Genomic DNA, 18,083 nt, shown 5'->3' on the forward strand with positions numbered 1-18,083 from the left:
CAAAGCGTTCTCCCCAGAATAAGTGTTTCCGGTACTGGCCCGAGCTGCATGGCAGCCAGGAGTCTGGCTGAGCGTGTGTGCATAACCTGGGAGCTGCCAGGCCAAGGGCGACTGTGTGTGGGAGCTGCAGGTGTGGCGGCCGGGTCTGGTGAGAGCATGCCCTCTGAGGGCCTGCACTGGGAGACCCCAACACCTGGCTGCATCTAACCCCACTTCCTTCGGGCACCTCCACATCCTTCAACCCAGAAGGCACACTCCAGGCCTGGGCACGGGTCACTGAGGTGGCCACATTCTCAGTCCTGGGCGAGCAGCCGCTCCTTACACACACCTCTTCAAACTGCAGCTTTGGTCTCTGTTGTCCACCAGCGTCAACCATTTCTGTCCCGGGTAGATTACCTCCTTCTCCCCCCAGCCCTGCCCGGTGGGGGGTCCTGCAGGTTGTGGGTAACCCCCCATATAGGCACTGAGGAATGAGAGCCAAGCAGAACCCTGGCACAGTTAGGGCTTGAGGAATATCTCACTTTATAGTGTTACTACTCAGCAACTTCCTTTTATATAATCCTTCATACAATCATATATTAGTTTATAGAAATAGGGCTTGAAGAATCCCTTTATATTATCCTCTCTATATAATCATATAATAGTTGATAGTATGAGTGCCTAAAGAATATTTCCCTACATATGTAATTATATCTTAGTTCATTATCGGAGGTCTGCTGAGAGTGGACACAGTACAGAGCATGAATTAAGGAATAAGTAGTTTATAATCGGAGGAATGCCTAGAGCAGACACAGTGCAGAGCATGATTTAAGGGAAAAACAGTCATACCAGGCCAAGAATCCATGGCCCAGGCGCCAGCGTTCAGTATCATAAAGATACCCGCTGTGTGGCAGGCTTGGGGCAAGAGCCTCTCCTCCTGATAAAGGAGTTGTAGGACCTTGCTCCAGTTCTTGTGGAAGGCTGCCCTCAGACCGGCAATCCACCTTGGTGACTGTGAACTTTATCAGCTCTTGCTACTGTGCTGCTTGAAAAGCATCTTCCTATAGAATTCATTGGAAACTTCCAGAAGGTGGCGGTAACCCTGACAGCTCTGTCACTGCTGTGTGACCTAAAGCATCCTCCTATAAATCTTCCTAGAAGTAGTTTGACCATAGATAGAAGTATTGCACACTGCACCCTCTTCACTGCGCACGGCCCACCTTAAAGCCTCGGTGATCTTATGTGGGTGGACCCCTTACTGCACACGGCCCTTGCCTTCATGGGAACAGGCCCCTTGCTGTGCACTGTCCACCTCCTGGCCTAGGTGACCTAATGGGGGTGGACCCCATGTTTTATTGCTCACGAACCTATCACTATCCTTAAAGATGATTTCACTCCCTGCCCTGACCCCTAACCTATGCACAATAAATACTCAGACTTCTGGACATTCAGGGCCTCACCTGACTCCGCTCATAGGTGGCCTGGTCCCCTGAGCCCAACTGCGTTTTCTTTGTACTTCTATGTCCTGTCTCTTTATTTCTCGGATCCTGCGCCTCAGCACAGCATAAGGCTCACCCCACGACCCTGTGGGGCCCTCAGCCCTACACAGGTCCCCATGGAGCCCTCACATTTCGTTCTTCCTTATAGAATCACTGTCCCAACAGCTTGCTTCCCCCCTCCCCCGACCCCCGCCCCGTCCAGCTCCCTCTTCCTTCTCCAGGCACCTGAGCCACTGGGGAGGGCGGGCCATCTCGGCGCCCCCCTCCCCGTTTCCTCCATCCTCCTGCTCCCCTTGGCCCCCGCAGCCCCTCTACCTGGGCACTCCAGACAAACCCTGTTGTGCCTCAGCCTCTCCCCCCAACCCCTCCCACCCGGGGTCGCACTGACCGCCTGCCCCGCCCATGAGGAGCCACCACGCAGTGCAACACCTTCAGTACTTCAGCTGGCAGGAACACGGCGTCCTCGGCTTCCTGGACTAGGAGAACCGGGCCCAGAGCAGCGAGCCGGGGGCCGGGCCCGTGGTGGTGCACTGCAGGTGCAGGTGCGGCGGGGCTGGCCACGCGGGCCGTGCAGATGCAGGTGCAGGTGCGGCGGGGAGGGCCACTTGGGCTGTGCAGGTGCGGGGGCGGTGGGGCCACGAGGGACGTTGCGGGCGGAGCCATCAGGTGGGGCGGGGTGGGGTGGGGCGGCCCCACTCTCATCAACGGCCGCCTGGTTTGTCAGTGCGGGCCCCGGACGCACCGGCACCATTACCGTGATCTGCATCCCGGTGGACGTCACCCGCAGACAGGGTGAGCCGCTCCTCCCCAGGAGCGCCCCTCCCGGGCCCGGCTATAACCGGACGACCCCACCCCTGCCCGCCCACCCCGCCCCTCAGCCATAGTCCCGCCCCTGCCTGCAGGCCCCGCCCCTCAGCCGTAGCCCCGCCCTGAGCGCGCGTGTCCCGAAGGCTGGACTGCGATATCGATGTCCCGAAGACGATGCAGCTGGTTCGGCGGCAGCGCTCCGGGATGGTGCAGACAGAGGCGCAAAACAGGTTCGCGTACCTGGCGTTGCCGCCGTACATCCAGGGCGACCAACTGCGCCTGCGCGGCCAGGTTGGGGGGGGGGCGTGGGCGTCGCCATGGTGACCGGCGGCCCCGCCCCTCAGCCCGAGGCGCCGCCGGAGTGCGAGAACCAAAACGTGGGCGCCGCCCCCAGCGAATAGGGTTGTAGCCCCCGGCCAGCGTCTCCACCGGCACCCGCGGTGTGAGTGGGGCGCTGGGAACAGGCCGGGGTTCTCCGGGAGGGACTACGGGTGTGCGGGGCGCAGGGCTGAGCCGCTGCTCCGCGCGCAGGAGGCCGAAGCCCTGGGACGGCGAGGATGCGAACCTGAGGAGCCGCCGGTGCTTGAGGAGCCACAGGGAACGCCCGGCCTGGCCGCGCCCGCATGGGGCGGGAGCTGCGGGTCGGGACAGTGTCCAGGACAGAGCCACAGCTCGTCCCCAGCTCATGGAGGCCCAGGGGCGGTAGAGGGAGTGGCGGCTGCAAAGCCCACGGGTGACCACGTGTGAACTCGTGTGCACCACTAGCTCAGCCACTCAGTGCGGGCCTGAGCGGCCAGGACACCGGTCTACGGGCCCTGCCTGCTCTCGTGGTCCGGGACGTGGCCCCGGTGGAGACTTGGCCCCATCAGTCACAGGGTGGATGTTTGTCGAGTGAGGTGTGCATGACATGTTCCTGTGACCACCTGTGCAGCGTCATGCGCCTGGCCCTGCCGGTGACAAGGGCGTGGGTCTGTGTGTGCATAACCGCCTGTGTGTCACAGTGTGACGTCACTTCCGTGGCCCGTGCTTGCATTCCCCACATCACCAGTTGGCCTGTGGCTTTGCGGCCTTCCAGTAAAGTGCTGTGTTCTCCGTTCTGTGTCTTTGTTGGGGCCTGGGGGCAAGGGTGGGTGTGGGCCCCCACAGCTGGACTCAGCTTCTGTGGGGCCTTCCCGAGCCCCTCCCCACCCTGGCCAGAGGCCCAGCTGGTTGGAGCAGGAAGTACCTGGGTTCTGAGGTCAGGGGTGTGAGACCTGCTTGAGCTGGAACTGGCCTGGGCTCTCCTGGCCGTGCTGGCCTGGTGGTGTGGCGAGCCTCCTGGCGAGCCTCCTGCCCAGCCCTTGTGAAGCTGCATTCTGCCTCTTCTCTAGCAAGGCTGGCCCTGGGAGGGCCAGAGGGTCTGTGGGGGCCGCATATCTGGAGGCTGGATGCTGGCTGTTCCTACCTCTGCTTCTGGGGACCCTTATGCTTAGCTTCCCACATGGGTCACACGTTCTGGGGTTCTCTAGTCAGTGACCCTACCAGGGCCGTGGAGCATGACTTCCTGGAGGGGCAGTCTAATATGGCCATGGTGGGGGATGGGGAAGAGAAAGGCTCCCTTTGTCAGCCACTGGGCTCTGGGCTGAGCTGAAGCCCTCTCCCTGGTCCTGCCTGGCCTGCCCCAGGTGCCCCGGGCTCTCCCCGTCTACATGGGGAGCCTCATACTGCTGAGGCGCCAGCCAACTCCAGAGACCCACAGCCTGTCCACAGCCAGAGGGGCTGGGAGCTGGATCCCTAGAACCTGGGCCCACTTGTCCCGGTGGCTGCTGGGAGTCTGATCCAGTTGGGGTCTAATCTCGGTTGAGGCTGGGGCAGGGGCGCGCAGAATGAGGCCCTTTTAAAGAAGACGGATACAAATCATTTACTTAAAAATCTACAATTCTCAAGGGTTGGAGGGGCAGCTGGAAGTTTCCGTGGTTATCTTGCATTGGGGCGCTGCCCTGCCCCCCCGTTCCCCCAGTCAGAGGGCAAGACCAGCACCCCCACCCAATGGCAGGGACCAGCCCCGCCTGAAGAAGGCCTGGGGAGGACCTGGGGGTGAAACATGAGCATGAGCCAGGGCATGGCAGGCCCCTCCCTCCCTTCCCTGGCAGGTGATTCTGTGTGCATGGACGCAGGGTGCTGGCTGGCTTCCCTCCTGGGCCCTTCCCCATCTGCATAACAGGAGCTGCAGGTGGTCTCTGCGGCCTGTGGGAGCCTGTGGTTCTGGGAGGCTTTGGAGACCCTCTCATCCACCCCATCAGGGCCCAGCCTGGACACTGAGGGGTGAACAAGCTAAATGGTGCCTGGACTTGGCGGGGCCCAAGTGGAATCCTCAGACATGCTGGGCTCCTTTTGGGTCCTCAGGGACAGACTTCCAGTGGCTGCTGCGCCCTTGAGACCCCGGTGGGGGACCCACTCATGGCTGACCTGGGCAAGGCTGGTGACTCTAGTTGCCAGTTAGAGGCCCGAGGGGGAAGGTGGCCGTGGTGGTGGGGAGTTGGGGGGTCGGGGGCAGGCAGCGCAGGTTCCCTGTCTTGAGGGCGCAGTGCACCGGCCAGAGTGCCACACAGAAGAGCACCAGCAGCAGGGCGGAGACCAGCGCCATGCGCCTCCAGTCCCTACAGCGTGCCCAGCAGCGGGCCAGGCAGCCCCGGTGGGGGGCAGGGTCCTGGGCGGGCATGGGTTCGGGGGGCTCGGCAGGCTTGCTCAGGCCGACGTCCACACATACAAAGCCAGGCTTGCGGCCAGGCGTGGCAGGTGGCGGCTGGCAGCACAGCTTGGTGCCCTCCAGCCACACAGGCTCCTCGCGCCGAAGATGCACTGGCATCCGGGCCTGCAGCTGGCGGCTGGTGCGCAAAGCGGGGGCTCCGGCAGGTGGCACGGCCGTGGGCTGCCTGCAGAAGGGGCAAGGCACAGCCTCACCACCGGGGCCGTCCTCGGGCTGAGCAGCCACCAGCCGGGCCAGGCACTCCAGGCAGAAGACGTGGGTGCAGGAGAGCTCCTTGGGTGTCTTGAAGATGTTGTCATAGCCTGAGAAGCAGATGGAGCACTCCAGGGGGGAGGCCACTTTCTCCGAGCCGGGGGTGCCAGGGGACCGGAGGCTGCCGGCCGAGCTGGGGGACTGGGGCATGGAGGCCGTGGAGCTAATCCGGCAGGGGGGTGGCACAGCTGTGTGCCACACTTGCTGGCCTGAGGACATGTCTCTGAGCTGTGGGACAGAGATCGTGGTGAGCAACCACAGGCCGCCCCTTCTGGTGGTCTTTTGTCTCCCCCTCTCCTTCTCTTTTGCCCAGCACCAGCCTGAGAGATCCCAAGGAAGGGCTCTGTTCCCCGAGCACTCCTAAAGAAAGTTCCTCCGGTGCCCCGGGAGGTCATTCTGCCCCAAGCGTAATCCAGCCCTCGCCACCTGTCATCACACGGCTGCTGCAGCGGTGAGCCTACCCTGGGAATGCTGGCCATGTGCATGGGGGTCTCACTGATCACTCGGCGGGCACTTCTTGCTGGCCTTGCCCCTCCTGGCCCTGCTGCCTGGGCAGAAATCATGGTAAGGATGACAGACCACAGTCGCCACTGTTTATACAAGGCTGGGCCCATGTCATGGGACTCACGCCACAGGGCCCATGTCGTGGGACTCACAGATACCACACGGCCCACGTCACAGGACTCACTCTACAAGGCCCACGTCACGGGACACACACACGCCACAGGACCCACGTCACGGGACTCACAGACACCACAGGGTCCACATCACGGGACTCGCAGACGCCACAGGGTCCACGTCACGGACTCAGATACCACAGGGCCCACATCACGGGACTCACACATGCCACAGGGCCTACGTCACGGGACTCACAGATGCCACAGGGTCCACGTCCGGGGACTCACAGGCACCACAGGGCCCATGTTACGGGACTCACACATACCACAATGTGGAAAAGGCTGCCCAGATCATGGGAGACTCAGCCAGGGCCATCCCAAGGGAGTCAGCAGCCCCTGGGCCCCAGCAGATGTGGCTCTCAAGCAGGTCGGGGGCTCCAAGTTAGGTGAAGTGAGTTTGAACTCGGATCCCAGGATGGGTGCCTGGCTTGGGTGGTGCAGGCCCGATTTGCAGGCAGCTGTGTGAGGGTGGGATGTGGGGGTCTCTGGGTCTGGGGGGCTGAGCTGAGCCCCAGGGGCTTCGGGAAGACAGGGAGGGCCCAGGCACAGGTCAGTGCCTGAGGAAGGCCACAGTCTGGGGCCTTTGGGGCCAGCCTGTCTGGCTGCTGAGGGTCTGATGGGCATGGGGGGTGGGGACTTGGACACAGCCATTCCCTTTGGGCCAGCCCCGTCTGACGGTCAGGACACCTTCCGCCACCCACCCAGGGGAAAGCAGGATGCGTTTCTTCTCCCTGACCCACTCCCACCTCATGGCAGGGGTCATGGGGATGCGACTCTGCCCCTGACCTGGCTCAGGTGGGCATCTCAGCTGACCTGGGGCCCTGCTCTGCCTCCCGCCCCTCCCCTGCACCCAGGCTCCGCTGCAAGGAGCCACAGGACTGTCTGGCCCTGGTGGCTCAGGCCACAGGTGTCCCACCTGGAGAGAAGGGGCAAGGGGTGACAGTGAGCCTCAAGGGGCTGACTGTGCATCCCTGTGACGTGCCTCCTGGCACTGCCCTGTCCCACCCCTGACTTGCCAGTCAGTCCCAGGCAGGCCGGTGGGATGACACAGGCCACTGTGACCACCTGAGTCATGCACCATCACTGTGAGGTCGTGAGTGCCCCGGGCACCGGGACCTGGGGAGTGTCCTCTGTAGCCTGAGCACCCCACAGAACCGGTTCCTTGGCCCCAGGCCCCACCCCTCCATGGTGGAACCCCACCTTGAGCCTGTGCAGGTGAGGGGTGAGCGTGGGCTGCGCTGGCCTTACCTGGCAGCTGGGGGTCAGCAGGTCCTGGGCATGGTCTTCCTTGCCGGGCACAGTGGGGCTCCAGGGACTGGGGCTGCCCTGCCCCCCAACATCTGCTTCCTCTCCTCCAAGCAGCCTGTGCTCCACCTGGCAGGTAACCCTCCCAGGCCGGCTGCCAGCAGCTGTGCTGGTGGCTTCTGCTCTGTCCCAGACAGACGGGCACAGGGAATGCACGGGGCAGAGCTCTGCTCGGAGGCAGGTGTGAGTTGCCGGGTGTGGGCTCCTAGGCAGGTCTATTTATACCCTGTGGGTTGTGCCAGCCGAGGGTGTGGCCACAGGGGTTGGCTGGCTTCATCCCCATCTTGATGGGCCAGGCAGAGGTGGCTGGAGGGCAGTGAGTGAGGGGTGAGGGTTGGAGGCTGGTGGGGTTGTCAGGGCCTTGGCAGCCTGGGCGGGTCTGGGCTGGGGTGTGGACTAAGCCCTCTCCCCCTCTGGCCCCAGGAGCCCAGAGCAACCTCTGGAAGCTGCCCACCCAGGGTCAGGTCCAGCGGACCCTGAGCTCCTGGGTGGGCCTCCCAGCAGAGACCTTCCCCGAGCCCCCCACAACCTCAGCCCAGCCTGCCCTGGCCCTGGGGTCACTGCCGTCTTTCCTCAGCCATTCCTGCCACTTCACTGCCCACACCCACCCATGTGCTGACCTGCCTCATCCACACACACACACGCCTGCTCTCAACATGGTTATGTCCACACGTGTGCCCCGTGTCCACATACCCACACACCCCTCAGTGTCACACTGTCACACACAGCCATGTCCAATACTAACACGAGGCTGAGTCCACTCACACATGCCCCAGTGTCACACACTGACACATGCCCATCACACGCTCTCACACGTGCCTGTCACATTCACACACATGCCCGTCACATGCTCACACACACCCGTGTCATGTGTCACACACTCGCATGCCCGTGTCACACACACGTCATACGCTCATACACGCCCGTCACATGCTCACACACGCCTCAGTGTCACATTTCACATACCCACCCGTCATGCTCACACCTCACACCTGTCATGCTTTCTCACCTGTCACATGCTCTCACATGCCTGTCACACTCATACACACCCATCACACGCTCACCCGTCAGTCACGCTCACACGCCCGTCACATGCTCACACGCCCGTCATCCACACATGCCCCAATCACACGCTCACATGCCCGTGTCACACGCTCACACCCGTGTCACACACCTATCACACGCTCTCACACACCCGTCACATGCTCTCACATGCCCATGTCACTCTCACATGCCCCAGTGTCACACTCACCTGTGCCCTGTTCACATGCCATAGCACACTACAGGACTGGTCTGTGCGAAGACCAGGGCTGGAGCTGGTGAGAGTCTGGGGGCTGAGGCCAGCAGGGCTGGGATGGAGGGTGTGGGGGGGCCTGGAGGGGCAGCCAGTGGCCTGGACTGCACCCACAATGCACACTCTGCCATGCGCTTGGCCTTGTGTAGACCGAGCTGCACCCCTAGGCCGTCCAGCCACCAGCTCCCCACGTCATGGAGGCAGCTCTCTCCCAGCAGGCCCAGTGGACCCCATGCAAGGGCAGGTCAGACCCAGTGCCACAGCCCCACCCCCACCATGAGGGCCCCACACAGGTCTGAGGCGTGTCACTCTTGGTGGGCTGGGAGTTCAGGGCCCACCCTGGTGGGAGAGCTGGCGGGGACACCCCACAGGCTGGCCTCACGCAACTTCCCCCACAGGTGCCTGCTGACCCCTCAGTGGGGACCCAGAGGCTCCCCCAGTGCTGCCCCGGGCATCTTGGAGCCCAAGGGACACTGGAAATGACTGCAGATGGGAGCGGGCAAGGCCCCGTGGAGGACAGGGGCCTGGGCTCAGGAAGGGAGGGCTCTCTGTGGGGGCTGAGGGGCCTCAGCAGGGGGTAGGGGTCCAGTATGGGAGAGGGTGGGGCTCAGCAGGGGTGTGGGAGCTCATGGGGGTATTTGGGTGCTCAGACCAGGGACAGCAGGGGCAGGGAGTGGGGGCAGATGCTCAGAGAGGGGGATGAGGGCTGGGGTGGAAGATGGGAGGGGTCTCAGCAAGGCATGGAGGTCCAGAGAGGGAGGGATGGGAGCTCTGTGAGGGGCCCTGTGCGGGTAGCCACGGTGAGAGCCAGCCTGGAATGTGCTCACTGGAGGCTCCTGCTTCCCAAGGTCGTGACTCGGGGTCACATGCTGCTCCAGGAAGGACCCAGGTCCCCGCTGCTCTGGGAACATCCTCCCGACAGTTCCTGGGAATATCTGGGCACTGAGGTCACTCTGGGCTCCCAGCTGACACTCGTGCCTGAGGCAAAGGTGAGGGAAGGCCTGAGGAACGTGCTGTCTCCGGGCCAGGCCAGGCCAGGCCTCCCTCCTCCCAGCCCAGACCATGCAGGGGCCAGGGTGCTGGGCTCTCAGGTGGCTTGCAGGGACTGCGGAGCAGCTTGGCCAGCTGTGTCCAGGGCAGAGGGTGGGCCTGCCTGGTCCCCTGTCCCAGCCAGTGAGCAGGAGGCTGAGCATGTGTGCGATGCGTGTGGATGCTGGTGTGTGCATGTGACCCCCATCTCCTTCACTTCTGATCTCCTCATGCCCTCTCAGGGACTCCTTCCCCTCCACACCCCACCAGGCCCCTGGGTTATGGGTCAGACCCGGTGCTGCCAGGCCTGGGAACACGGTGTGGCTGGTGGGGGAGGGGCCTTCCAGGCCTGAACTGCTCTGGCCCTGCCCTGCCCACCCCACCGCACGCTGGACCATTGGCTCAAGTGCAGCCGTTCTGCTGGCTCTGGGGCTGGACTTCTTTCCCAAGGACCAGCTGTACAAGGGAGGCCGGTGTGGGGGGCAGGGATGGGATAGGCGGACTCTGGGACATGACTTGGGTCTAGCGTTAACCCTGACAGTCATTCATCTCCAGTGTGGGGCCAACCCGCAGCCCGGCTCAGTGTCCACTTTGGCAGGAGGCCCAGCCGGTGCGTCCTCCTGTGCCCGGTGAGGAGGGCATGCCCCATGCCACCGCAGGTCCTGGCTGACCACGTGCTGCCCAGCAGGGCCAATCGAGATGGAATGGGCAGGTGGGGTCGAGGAGGGCTGTGAAGCAGGGGCCATGTGCAGGTGGCAGGATGACCCTGGGTTTCTGATTTGGGCCACTGGGTGGAAGGAGAGGGAGGGGACCCAGAACAGAGAGAGGTAGGGCTTGGGGGTGCTGCTTGGAGAGTGGGTTGGGACAGTGCCCGTCTGCCCAGCCCAGCCTCCAGAGCCTGCCTGCTGGACCTGCTGTTTCCGATTTTATCCTCCAAACCGCACACCTGGCCTGGTGCAAACGCAGGACTCGAGTTTCCAGGGGCACATGGACTCTCCCTCCACCCCATCTCGGTCCCTCTCCTTCCCCACATGAGTCTGGGGTTCCCAAATCACAGGTGTGTGGCCCAGGGCCTCAGGCACTGGGGTCAGTGGCCTTGCACTGGCCAGTCCCCCTTTCTCCCCAGGACCAGGTGACCCACCCGGGCCCAGGGCAGAGCAGATGTTCCCTGGTGCCACCCGCTGCCGACCTTGGGCCAGGGATGGGGACACAGGTGTCTAAGGACATGGCCCTGCAGCAGTCACATTCCTGTCGCAGTGATGGGGACAGGCACAGCGCTCTGACATCCTAGTGCCAGGCCCTCTGCCCCTCGCGGGCCTGTCCTGCACCAGCTCGGCCCTCTCTGGCCAGGCCCATCACTGTCAGCAAACGTCCCCACACTGCGGCCCCTGAAAGAGCTGAGGAGTGACTGCTGTGCTGGGCTCGGGGTGGCCAGGGCCCCTGTTCCCCAAATGGCCCCAACTGCAGTCCTCCTGGAGCCCCGGCCGGCCTAGAGAAATGCACACCCACGCTCTCTCCCGCCTCAGGGCCGAGCTGGGGGGTCAGGGGCCACAGGTCCCACTGCACACGCTGCATTTGGGGAATGAATCTGTGGGGGAAAATGTGCAGGGGTTGGGAGGTTCACCTTGTGCTTGTGGCTCTCAGGACCCCAACCAGGCAGCAGGTGGGGGCTCCTGGACTTCCCTTCACTCCCGCCCTGCCTCCTTGTCCCCAGCACAAGGTGGCGGAGTATGTGGGGCCAGCCTGGTGGGGGCTTGCTCCTCCCCCTGCCCTTAGAGAACAGAGGATCCTTGGGGCAGGGACAAAGCTGAGGGAGAGAGCAGCTCAGAAAACAGCTTGTGTAAGGCTGACTTTATATCAGCACCCTGTGCCCCCATGTTCCTGCTGGCGAGATCCCGGGGACCATGAGAGCACCCACAGTGTACTTTGCAGGAAAAGCATGGGGCCCTGGTGGCCAGGCCGCCCCTCAGAGGTGGACCCAACACTAAAGCAGACGTGCTGGTCACTGCAGGGCACCCGAGACCCATGACCAAGCCCAAGCCTGTTAAGCGCCTTTCTCTCAGGAACCCCAGGGTCACCTGCCACCAGCACAGCCCGAGATGCACAGGGGCAGCACCAGAGCCTGGGAGGGACCCCGAGACTCGGTGCCAGAGCCTGGGAGGTACCCTGGGGCTCAGCATCAGAGCCTGGGAGGACCCCGGGACTCAGCGCCAGGGCCTGGGAGGGACCCCGGGACTCAGCGCCAGGGCCTGGGAGGGACCCCGGGACTCAGCGCCAGAGCAGCCTTGGCAGGTCTACAAGGTAGTGACCTGTGGGGGCCCCTGGGGTTGGATGTATCACTGAGGGCATTGGCCTAGGGCTTCAGCAGACGTTGCCACCAGCCAGAGCCTGCCCTGTGTGGGAAAGGATCAGCCAGGCCTGGGGGTCTGAGCGGGGTTGCCAAGCTCTGGAGGACTTTTCTGTACAATGAATTTCTGCTTAACTCGGAAATGGGTGACTGTGTGCTTGGGGTCTTCACCACGTGGGAGGGTACCCGGAGGCACCCTGGTCTCAGGCAGCTGGTTCCTAGGCTGCGTCCTCCCCACTGGCTGGGCCATGGCTGGAATGGCCCAAGGACCAACCTCACTGCCTCAGAGGGGTGTTGGGCCACTGGCTGCAGCGGAGCTGGAGTCCTGCCCCTGGGCCACCCCAGCTTTGGCTGCAGGCGCTGGGGCCTCACTGCTTCTCCTGGGGGTACCTGGACCCCCCAAGGCCTCGATCTAGAGCTCTGAGGTCTCATGGATGCAGGCGGCTATGGTGGGAAGGAGGCTGGGGCGGCCTGGGTCCCCTCGGTGTCTGTCGCTGGGAGACGGAGGGTTCAGAGCCAGGGCTGTGCTGGCCTCTCCCGGCTGCTGGGCGACGCCAACCCTTTGTGCTGGGCTCCTGCTGCCAAGCGCATGGCGTGGTCTCAGCCTCCGGGTCAGACGTTGCTGATGCGGGCCTCCACCGAGAAGGCAGCAGGGTCCGTGGCCCTGTCCAGGGGCCGGTCCCGCCTGACGTAGCGTGGCTTCCGTACTGAAATGGAGTCAGAGACAGGCGGGGTCAGCGGGACCTGGACAACGGACAGTGCAGGCCTCAGCCCTCACCGGAGGCTCTCAGGATCGGCTGTGGCACTGGCAGTCAGGGCTGTTGGCTCTGACCAGGTGGGAACCCAGATGCCCCTGCCCTAAGGCACCCTCAGAGCTCCTGCCCATCTGCATCCTCTCATTTGCACCTGGGCACCGGGGCCTGGACGAGGGTCAGCCTACCCCTGAAGGCAGAAGTGTGGGCCCCTCACCATTACACACTTCAGGGGCTGGGGTGCCCCCAAAAGACAACCAAGCCCTGAAACCTCAAATGTGGCCTTATGAGAAGAGTCTTTGCAGGCGGAGTTACATCAGGATCTCAGGTGCGATCGCCCAGGGTTGCGGGGCAGACCCTAAATGCGTGGCCAGAGCCCTCCTGAGAGGGAGGCGGAGAGAGGAGAGGCAGACCTGGTGGAGATGCCGTGGGACCGGGGGGCAGAGACGCCTGAGTCGGCAGCACTGAGGAGGCAGCAGGCTCTTCCCTGGGAGCCTCCAGAGGATGTGGCCTGCCTGCCAGTGGCTCTGGAGTTCTGAACTCTGCGACCGTCAGGTTGAAGGTCTGTTGAAGCTGCAGCCGCAGGGTGCTCGGGCACCGTGAAGTCAGCTGGACATTTGCAGACAGGGCTGCTTTAGGGACAGGGCAGGTCCAGCCTTGATCAAGGAACTGTCTGTACCCTAAGGACACTGTCACCTGCCCCTGTGAGAGGCCTCTGCACACCGGGACAAAGCCGGGTGAGACCTGTCAGTCTTGGAGCCGCGGGGCTGTGGTCACTCAGCCTCTCTGTGCCTGTGGCCTCGCCTATAAAATGGGTCCTAACTGGGCTGACCCCTGGGTGCCCCTGACCCAGCATCGCTGAAGGGTGGCTGCTCTCTGCTGCTCAGGAGGGCCTGGCAGAGGCCGGCTGCACCTGTCCTCAGAGGGAGCTGGGACTTGGAGGAGGGGCAGGCACTGGGGGTCTGCCCTGTGATGGGTCCTCCTTTCCTGCGGACCCCATGTGTCAGAACAGGAAAGGGCATGGAAGTCACAGGGATTAAAGGGGGGTGGTGTGGGAATAAAGGTGCCTAGGTGCCAGGCAGGAGACTGCAGGCACAGTCTGTTCCGGCGTGACAGATAAGTGATCTACACCATAAGACTGAAGTTCCTACACTAAAGCAAAGATCAACGGAGAATAATGATGTTATAAGTCTGTGTAATTGATTATGTGACTGAATCTAGTATCTATTTGGTGTCATTGCTGTAAGTACTCAGCCATTTATTATGCTGGGACAGACTGTGCCTTTAGTCTCCTGCCGTGGCACCTGGGCAACTTTCTTCCCACAGGCGGGCAGGGGGCACTGGCCAAATCCAGCCCTGGCCCTGCCTTGTGGGTGGGTCTCCTGGGGACCTGGGCAGGGGCGGCCGAGGACCAGAGCCAGTGTGTTTGGGGACAAACCCACAGAGCATCCTGGGTCTGGCCCAGGGATGGGAAGCCCCACAGGGCATATGATGCTGCATTACCTGAGGGCTGTGGCGGGGGGATCATTGCAGCCTTGAAAAGGAGAGAAAGGCAGAGTGAGGACGCGGACGGCCCAGCACAGGTACCCGCAGCCGGGGACACTCAGCCCGGACGACGCAGGTTACTTACAGCTTCGCCAGGCTGCAGGGCCGGGGCTGCGGGGAAGAAAGTGGGCAAGAAAGAAGCTGCCTCAGCCTGGTGTGGCGTCCAGGGGAAGCAGAGGCCCTTGGGTTGAGGGCCAAGGGTCAGGCTGGTCCCACCCCCCTCTCCCTGCTGCGCCGTCAGCCTGGCCGACCACCTTGCCACATTCTTCCAGGGCACTCAGGGGTGAGGGGGCCTCCCTAGCCCCCCAGGTGAGACTCCCCTCCCCGGACCCACCTTCCCGCCTCCTTGGAGGGGACAAGCCACTCTCCTGAGAAGTGTTTCTCTAGACTCTAGGCCCCAGGGGAAGGGTTCCCTCCCACCCTCCCAGGAGGAGCCTCAGGCACGAGGTGGCTTTTGGCCCCAAGGCATGGGCATTTGCCTCCATGGTGGGGGGGCCGTGGCATCATGGCCAACCTGGCTTCTCCTTGTCCCATGGCCATCAGGGCACTTCAAGCCCTGAGCCGTCCCCTGCTCCAGGGTGCCCATAGGCAGAGATGCTGAGTAGGCTGGGACGTGGGGGGTATCTCGGTGCACGGCTGCGCGGCAGCCCCTGACTGGAGGCTGGGCCCTGTGAACCCGAGTGGCAGAGGCCCCGGCCTCCAACTCCCAGGACCCAGGAGACACAACAGCCCATGAAGGCAACCAGCGCTGGCTGAGGGGCGTGGCCAGGGGTCTCACGGTAGCTGGCGAGGCAGCTTAGGGGCCTGGAGGAGGCCCCAGCTCTGGCCATGACAGTATGGCCATGTGCTCACCTCAGGGTCCAACCTGCCAACTGGACCCTCCCTGGAAGGGACAATGAAGGCAGGTGCCAGGGACCCTGCATAGAGCCCGCCCCTGCCTGAGGGCGCCTCAGTCACAACCCTGCCTCTCCGGCGGGAGGGGTCGTGTCCAGGCCAGGGGTGACCCTGTGTCGGCATGGTGTAGGCTGGGGTGCGGGCCCTGCACTGGCCTGGCCAGCCCTGACCCCAGGAGAGGGGAGGGAGGAGCCGTGGCTGCCAGAGGAGCCCCCACGTCCAAGTTGCTGAGAGCCACCTGGCCCCGCTCCCCCCACCTCATGGTGCCCTGAGGGACCCCAGGAAGATGCTGGGCCGGAGGAGGGTTCCAGCGGAGGCTCCGGGCCCCGAGGAAGGCCCCCTAATGCTTTGAGCAGAGTCCACGCCTTCACGGAGGGACCCCTCAAATCCATACAAGGGTGTTTCTGGGAAGTGACTGCTGTTCTCACAACGGGACCCAAAAGCCCCGTGACAGGCCTGCGCCCTCCCAGCCTCTCACAGTCCCAGGCCCATCCCCACGGCCAGCCCTGCCCACCCTACGCCCTCCCGTGGGACGTGGGACGTGGGACGTGCGCAGTCCGTGAGACACCTTTGTTTCTTCGGTAGAAGACCCTGGGGAGTTTACTGGAGCGCTTGAGGTAGAAGAATCCAGCTACGGAGAGGATGAGGCCAGAGCTGATGAAGAAGGTTCCCAGGAAGAGGGAGGCGGCCACTCGGGGAGCCCCTACAAACACATGCAGCTGAGCGGCTGAGCAGGATGCCGCCCAGCCCCTCACCCGGCCCTGGTGGCCCCTCACATGGTTGACTCCTGCTCCCCGAACACACCTGAGCCTCATGGGACCGGCCGTGGGGGTGAGGGCCCTGCACACAGACTTGGGTGGTCCCTGCAGACACAGCCACGCCTGGGCATCTGGCCATGGGGTCTGGGAAAGTTATGACCTCCCTGGCCTCAGCTTCTTGCAGGAGTTTGGACGTTGGGTGCGTTACAGGGGCCAGCCCCGGCCAGGCTCTGTGGAAACGCCTCTCCGATTCTAGTTGCCCTGAAAGCCAGGGTTCCCAGGCTTGTTCGTTCCTCAGGGCTCAGCACAGGCCCTGGGGCCCCTGCGTGGTGCAGAGCCTTGAGCTGACAGCAGGTGCCCCTGCTTCCTACTTGTCTCCACCTGCCTGGACCAGGACGGGCAGGGCTCAGGACAGTTGGTGATGGCTGTTGGGTGTGCTGTGAGGCGCTGGGGAGGGGACTTCCCAACCCGAGACACAGGCATGTTTGCCAGGCTTGGGGGCCTTGTTTTTCCCACCCCAGCAGGGAGCCACAGAGGCCAAGAGCCCATCTAGGCCAACCCTACCTGAAAACACTGCCACTCAGGTCAGCAATGGGCCCAGGCCAGCTCCAGGCCCGAGTCCATGTTCTAAAGATGTGAGGGTTTTGCCCTCTCAGAACACAGCCCTCTGCCCCATCCCCAGGTCCAGCATGTCCTCTGTTGAAGGATGAGGGTCTGCAACTGCCTGGGTGGGCACCACGACCCGTGGCCCAGCCACACACATATCTCAGGAAAAGCCGCTAGCCATGGTTAACAGAGACCTCAGAGCACCTGTTCCTCCTGGTTCCTGGACTGTGGCCGCAGGCCGGGGTGAGCTTGGGTGAGGCAGAGGCAGGACCAAGCTGTGAGCATGAACCTGAGTGTGTGTGGTGTGGGCATGTGAATCTGAGTGTGCAGTGTGGCCATGAGGTGTGAGTGTGAACCTGAGAGCGTGTGGTGTGGCCGTAAGCTCTTTGAACCTGAGTGTGTGTGGTGTGGGTGTGTGAACCTGAGTGTGGTGTGGCCGTGAGGTGTGAGTGTGAACCTGAGAGCGTGCAGTTTGGCCATGAGGTGTGAGTGTGAACCTGAGAGCGTGTGGTGTGGGCGTGTGAAACTGAGAGTGTATGGTGTGGCCATGAGCTGTGTGAACCTGAGAGCGTGTGGTGTGGGCGTGTGAATCTGAGAGTGCATGGTGTGGCCGTGAGCTGTGTGAACCTGAGAGCGTGTGGTGTGGGTCTGTGAATCTGAGTGTGTGTGGTGTGGCCGTGAGGTGTGTGAACCTGAGAGCGTGTGGTGTGGGTGTGAACCTGAGAGCATGTGTTGTGGGTGTGTGAATCTGAGAGTGTGCGGCGTGGCCATGAGATGTGTGAACATAAGAACGTGTGTGGCCATGAGCTATGAGCATGAACTGTGTGTGGTGTGGGTGTGTGAATCTGAGTGTGGTGTGGGTGTGTGAACCTGAGAGCGTATGGTGTAGCCATGAGGTGTGAGTGTGAACCTGAGAGCGTGTGATGTGGGTATGTGAATCTGAGTGTGTGGTGTGGCCGTGAGGTGAGTGTGAAATAGTGTGTGGTGTGGGTGTGAACCTGAGAGCGTGTGGTGTGGCCATGAGGTGTGAGTGTGAACCTGAGTGTGGTGTGGCTGAGCTATGAGCGTGAACCTGAGCGTGTGGTGTGGGTGTGAACCTGAGAGCGTGTGGTGTGGCAGTGAGCTGTGTGTGAACCTGAGTGTGTGGTGTGGGTGTGTGAACCTGAGAGCATGTGGTGTGGCCGTGAGGTGTGAGCGTGAACCTGAGAGCGTGTGGTGTGGCTGAGCTATGAGCGTGAACCTGAGTGTGTGATGTGTGAACGTGAGAGCGTGTGGTGTGGGTGTGTGAATCTGAGTGTGTGGTGTGGCCGAGGTGTGAGCGTGAACCTGAGAGCGTGTGGTGTGGCCGTGAGCTGTGTGTGAACCTGAGTGTGGTGTGGGTGTGAACCTGAGCGTGTGGTGTGGCCGTGAGCTGAGTGTGAACCTGTGTGTGGTGTGGCTGTGAGCTGTGTGAACCTGAGTGTGGTGTGGGTGTGTGAACCTGTGTGTGGTGCAGGTGTGTGAACCTGAGAGCGTGTGGTGTGGCCGTGAGGTGTGTGAACCTGAGAGCGTGTGGTGTGGGTATGAACCTGAGAGTGTGTGGTGTGGGTG

The 18,083-nt window shown here is 62.7% G+C and overlaps 3 protein-coding genes across 30 annotated transcripts in view; 1 reads left to right on the plus strand and 2 right to left on the minus strand.

Annotated features, from left to right (window-relative positions):
* The first annotated feature begins 1,911 nt into the window (after window positions 1-1,911).
* LOC144576907 (uncharacterized) lies at window positions 1,912-3,172 on the plus strand. Of its 2 annotated transcripts, none has more exons than XM_078329964.1 (3): window positions 1,912-2,064; window positions 2,381-2,515; window positions 2,817-3,172. In XM_078329964.1, exons 1-3 carry the CDS (start codon window positions 2,053-2,055, stop codon window positions 3,030-3,032), a joined length of 363 nt encoding a protein of 120 aa, XP_078186090.1. In that variant the 5' UTR covers window positions 1,912-2,052; the 3' UTR covers window positions 3,033-3,172. The 2 variants fall into 2 exon arrangements, with proteins under 2 accessions (XP_078186090.1, XP_078186091.1); XM_078329965.1 differs by having other exon boundaries at window positions 2,381-2,727; window positions 2,817-2,951.
* A 987-nt stretch (window positions 3,173-4,159) lies between these two features.
* On the minus strand, window positions 4,160-7,461 carry RNF223 (ring finger protein 223). 4 transcript variants are annotated; one of them, XM_054258687.2, is made up of 3 exons: window positions 7,212-7,461; window positions 5,748-5,830; window positions 4,160-5,514 (listed from the first exon to the last, which is right to left on the minus strand). In XM_054258687.2, exons 2-3 carry the CDS (start codon window positions 5,769-5,771, stop codon window positions 4,753-4,755), a joined length of 786 nt encoding a protein of 261 aa, XP_054114662.1. In that variant the 5' UTR covers window positions 5,772-5,830; window positions 7,212-7,461; the 3' UTR covers window positions 4,160-4,752. The 4 variants fall into 4 exon arrangements, with proteins under 4 accessions (XP_054114662.1, XP_054114661.1, XP_035163153.1 ...); XM_054258686.2 differs by having other exon boundaries at window positions 5,748-5,834; XM_035307262.3 differs by lacking the exon at window positions 5,748-5,830 and having other exon boundaries at window positions 7,212-7,294.
* A 3,966-nt stretch (window positions 7,462-11,427) lies between these two features.
* Window positions 11,428-18,083, minus strand: part of C7H1orf159 (chromosome 7 C1orf159 homolog) — a 33,598-nt gene continuing 26,942 nt past the window's right edge. For 8 of the 24 annotated variants that reach the window (XM_035307249.3, XM_078329953.1, XM_078329957.1 and 5 more), the window contains 5 exons: window positions 15,698-15,832; window positions 14,321-14,346; window positions 14,194-14,224; window positions 13,104-13,299; window positions 11,428-12,645 (listed from right to left, as the gene is read on the minus strand). In XM_035307249.3, coding sequence (XP_035163140.1) covers window positions 12,351-12,645; window positions 13,104-13,299; window positions 14,194-14,224; window positions 14,321-14,346; window positions 15,698-15,832 — 683 coding nt within the window. In that variant the 3' untranslated portion in view covers window positions 11,428-12,350. Of the gene's footprint in view, window positions 12,646-13,103; window positions 13,300-14,193; window positions 14,225-14,320; window positions 14,347-14,749; window positions 15,833-15,933; window positions 16,149-18,083 lie in introns of those variants that run through there. The other 16 variants (XM_078329960.1, XM_078329955.1, XM_078329961.1 and 13 more) reach the window with 13 other exon arrangements.

Source organism: Callithrix jacchus, chromosome 7 (assembly GCF_049354715.1).
Source record: "Callithrix jacchus isolate 240 chromosome 7, calJac240_pri, whole genome shotgun sequence".
NCBI lineage: Eukaryota > Metazoa > Chordata > Mammalia > Primates > Cebidae > Callithrix > Callithrix jacchus.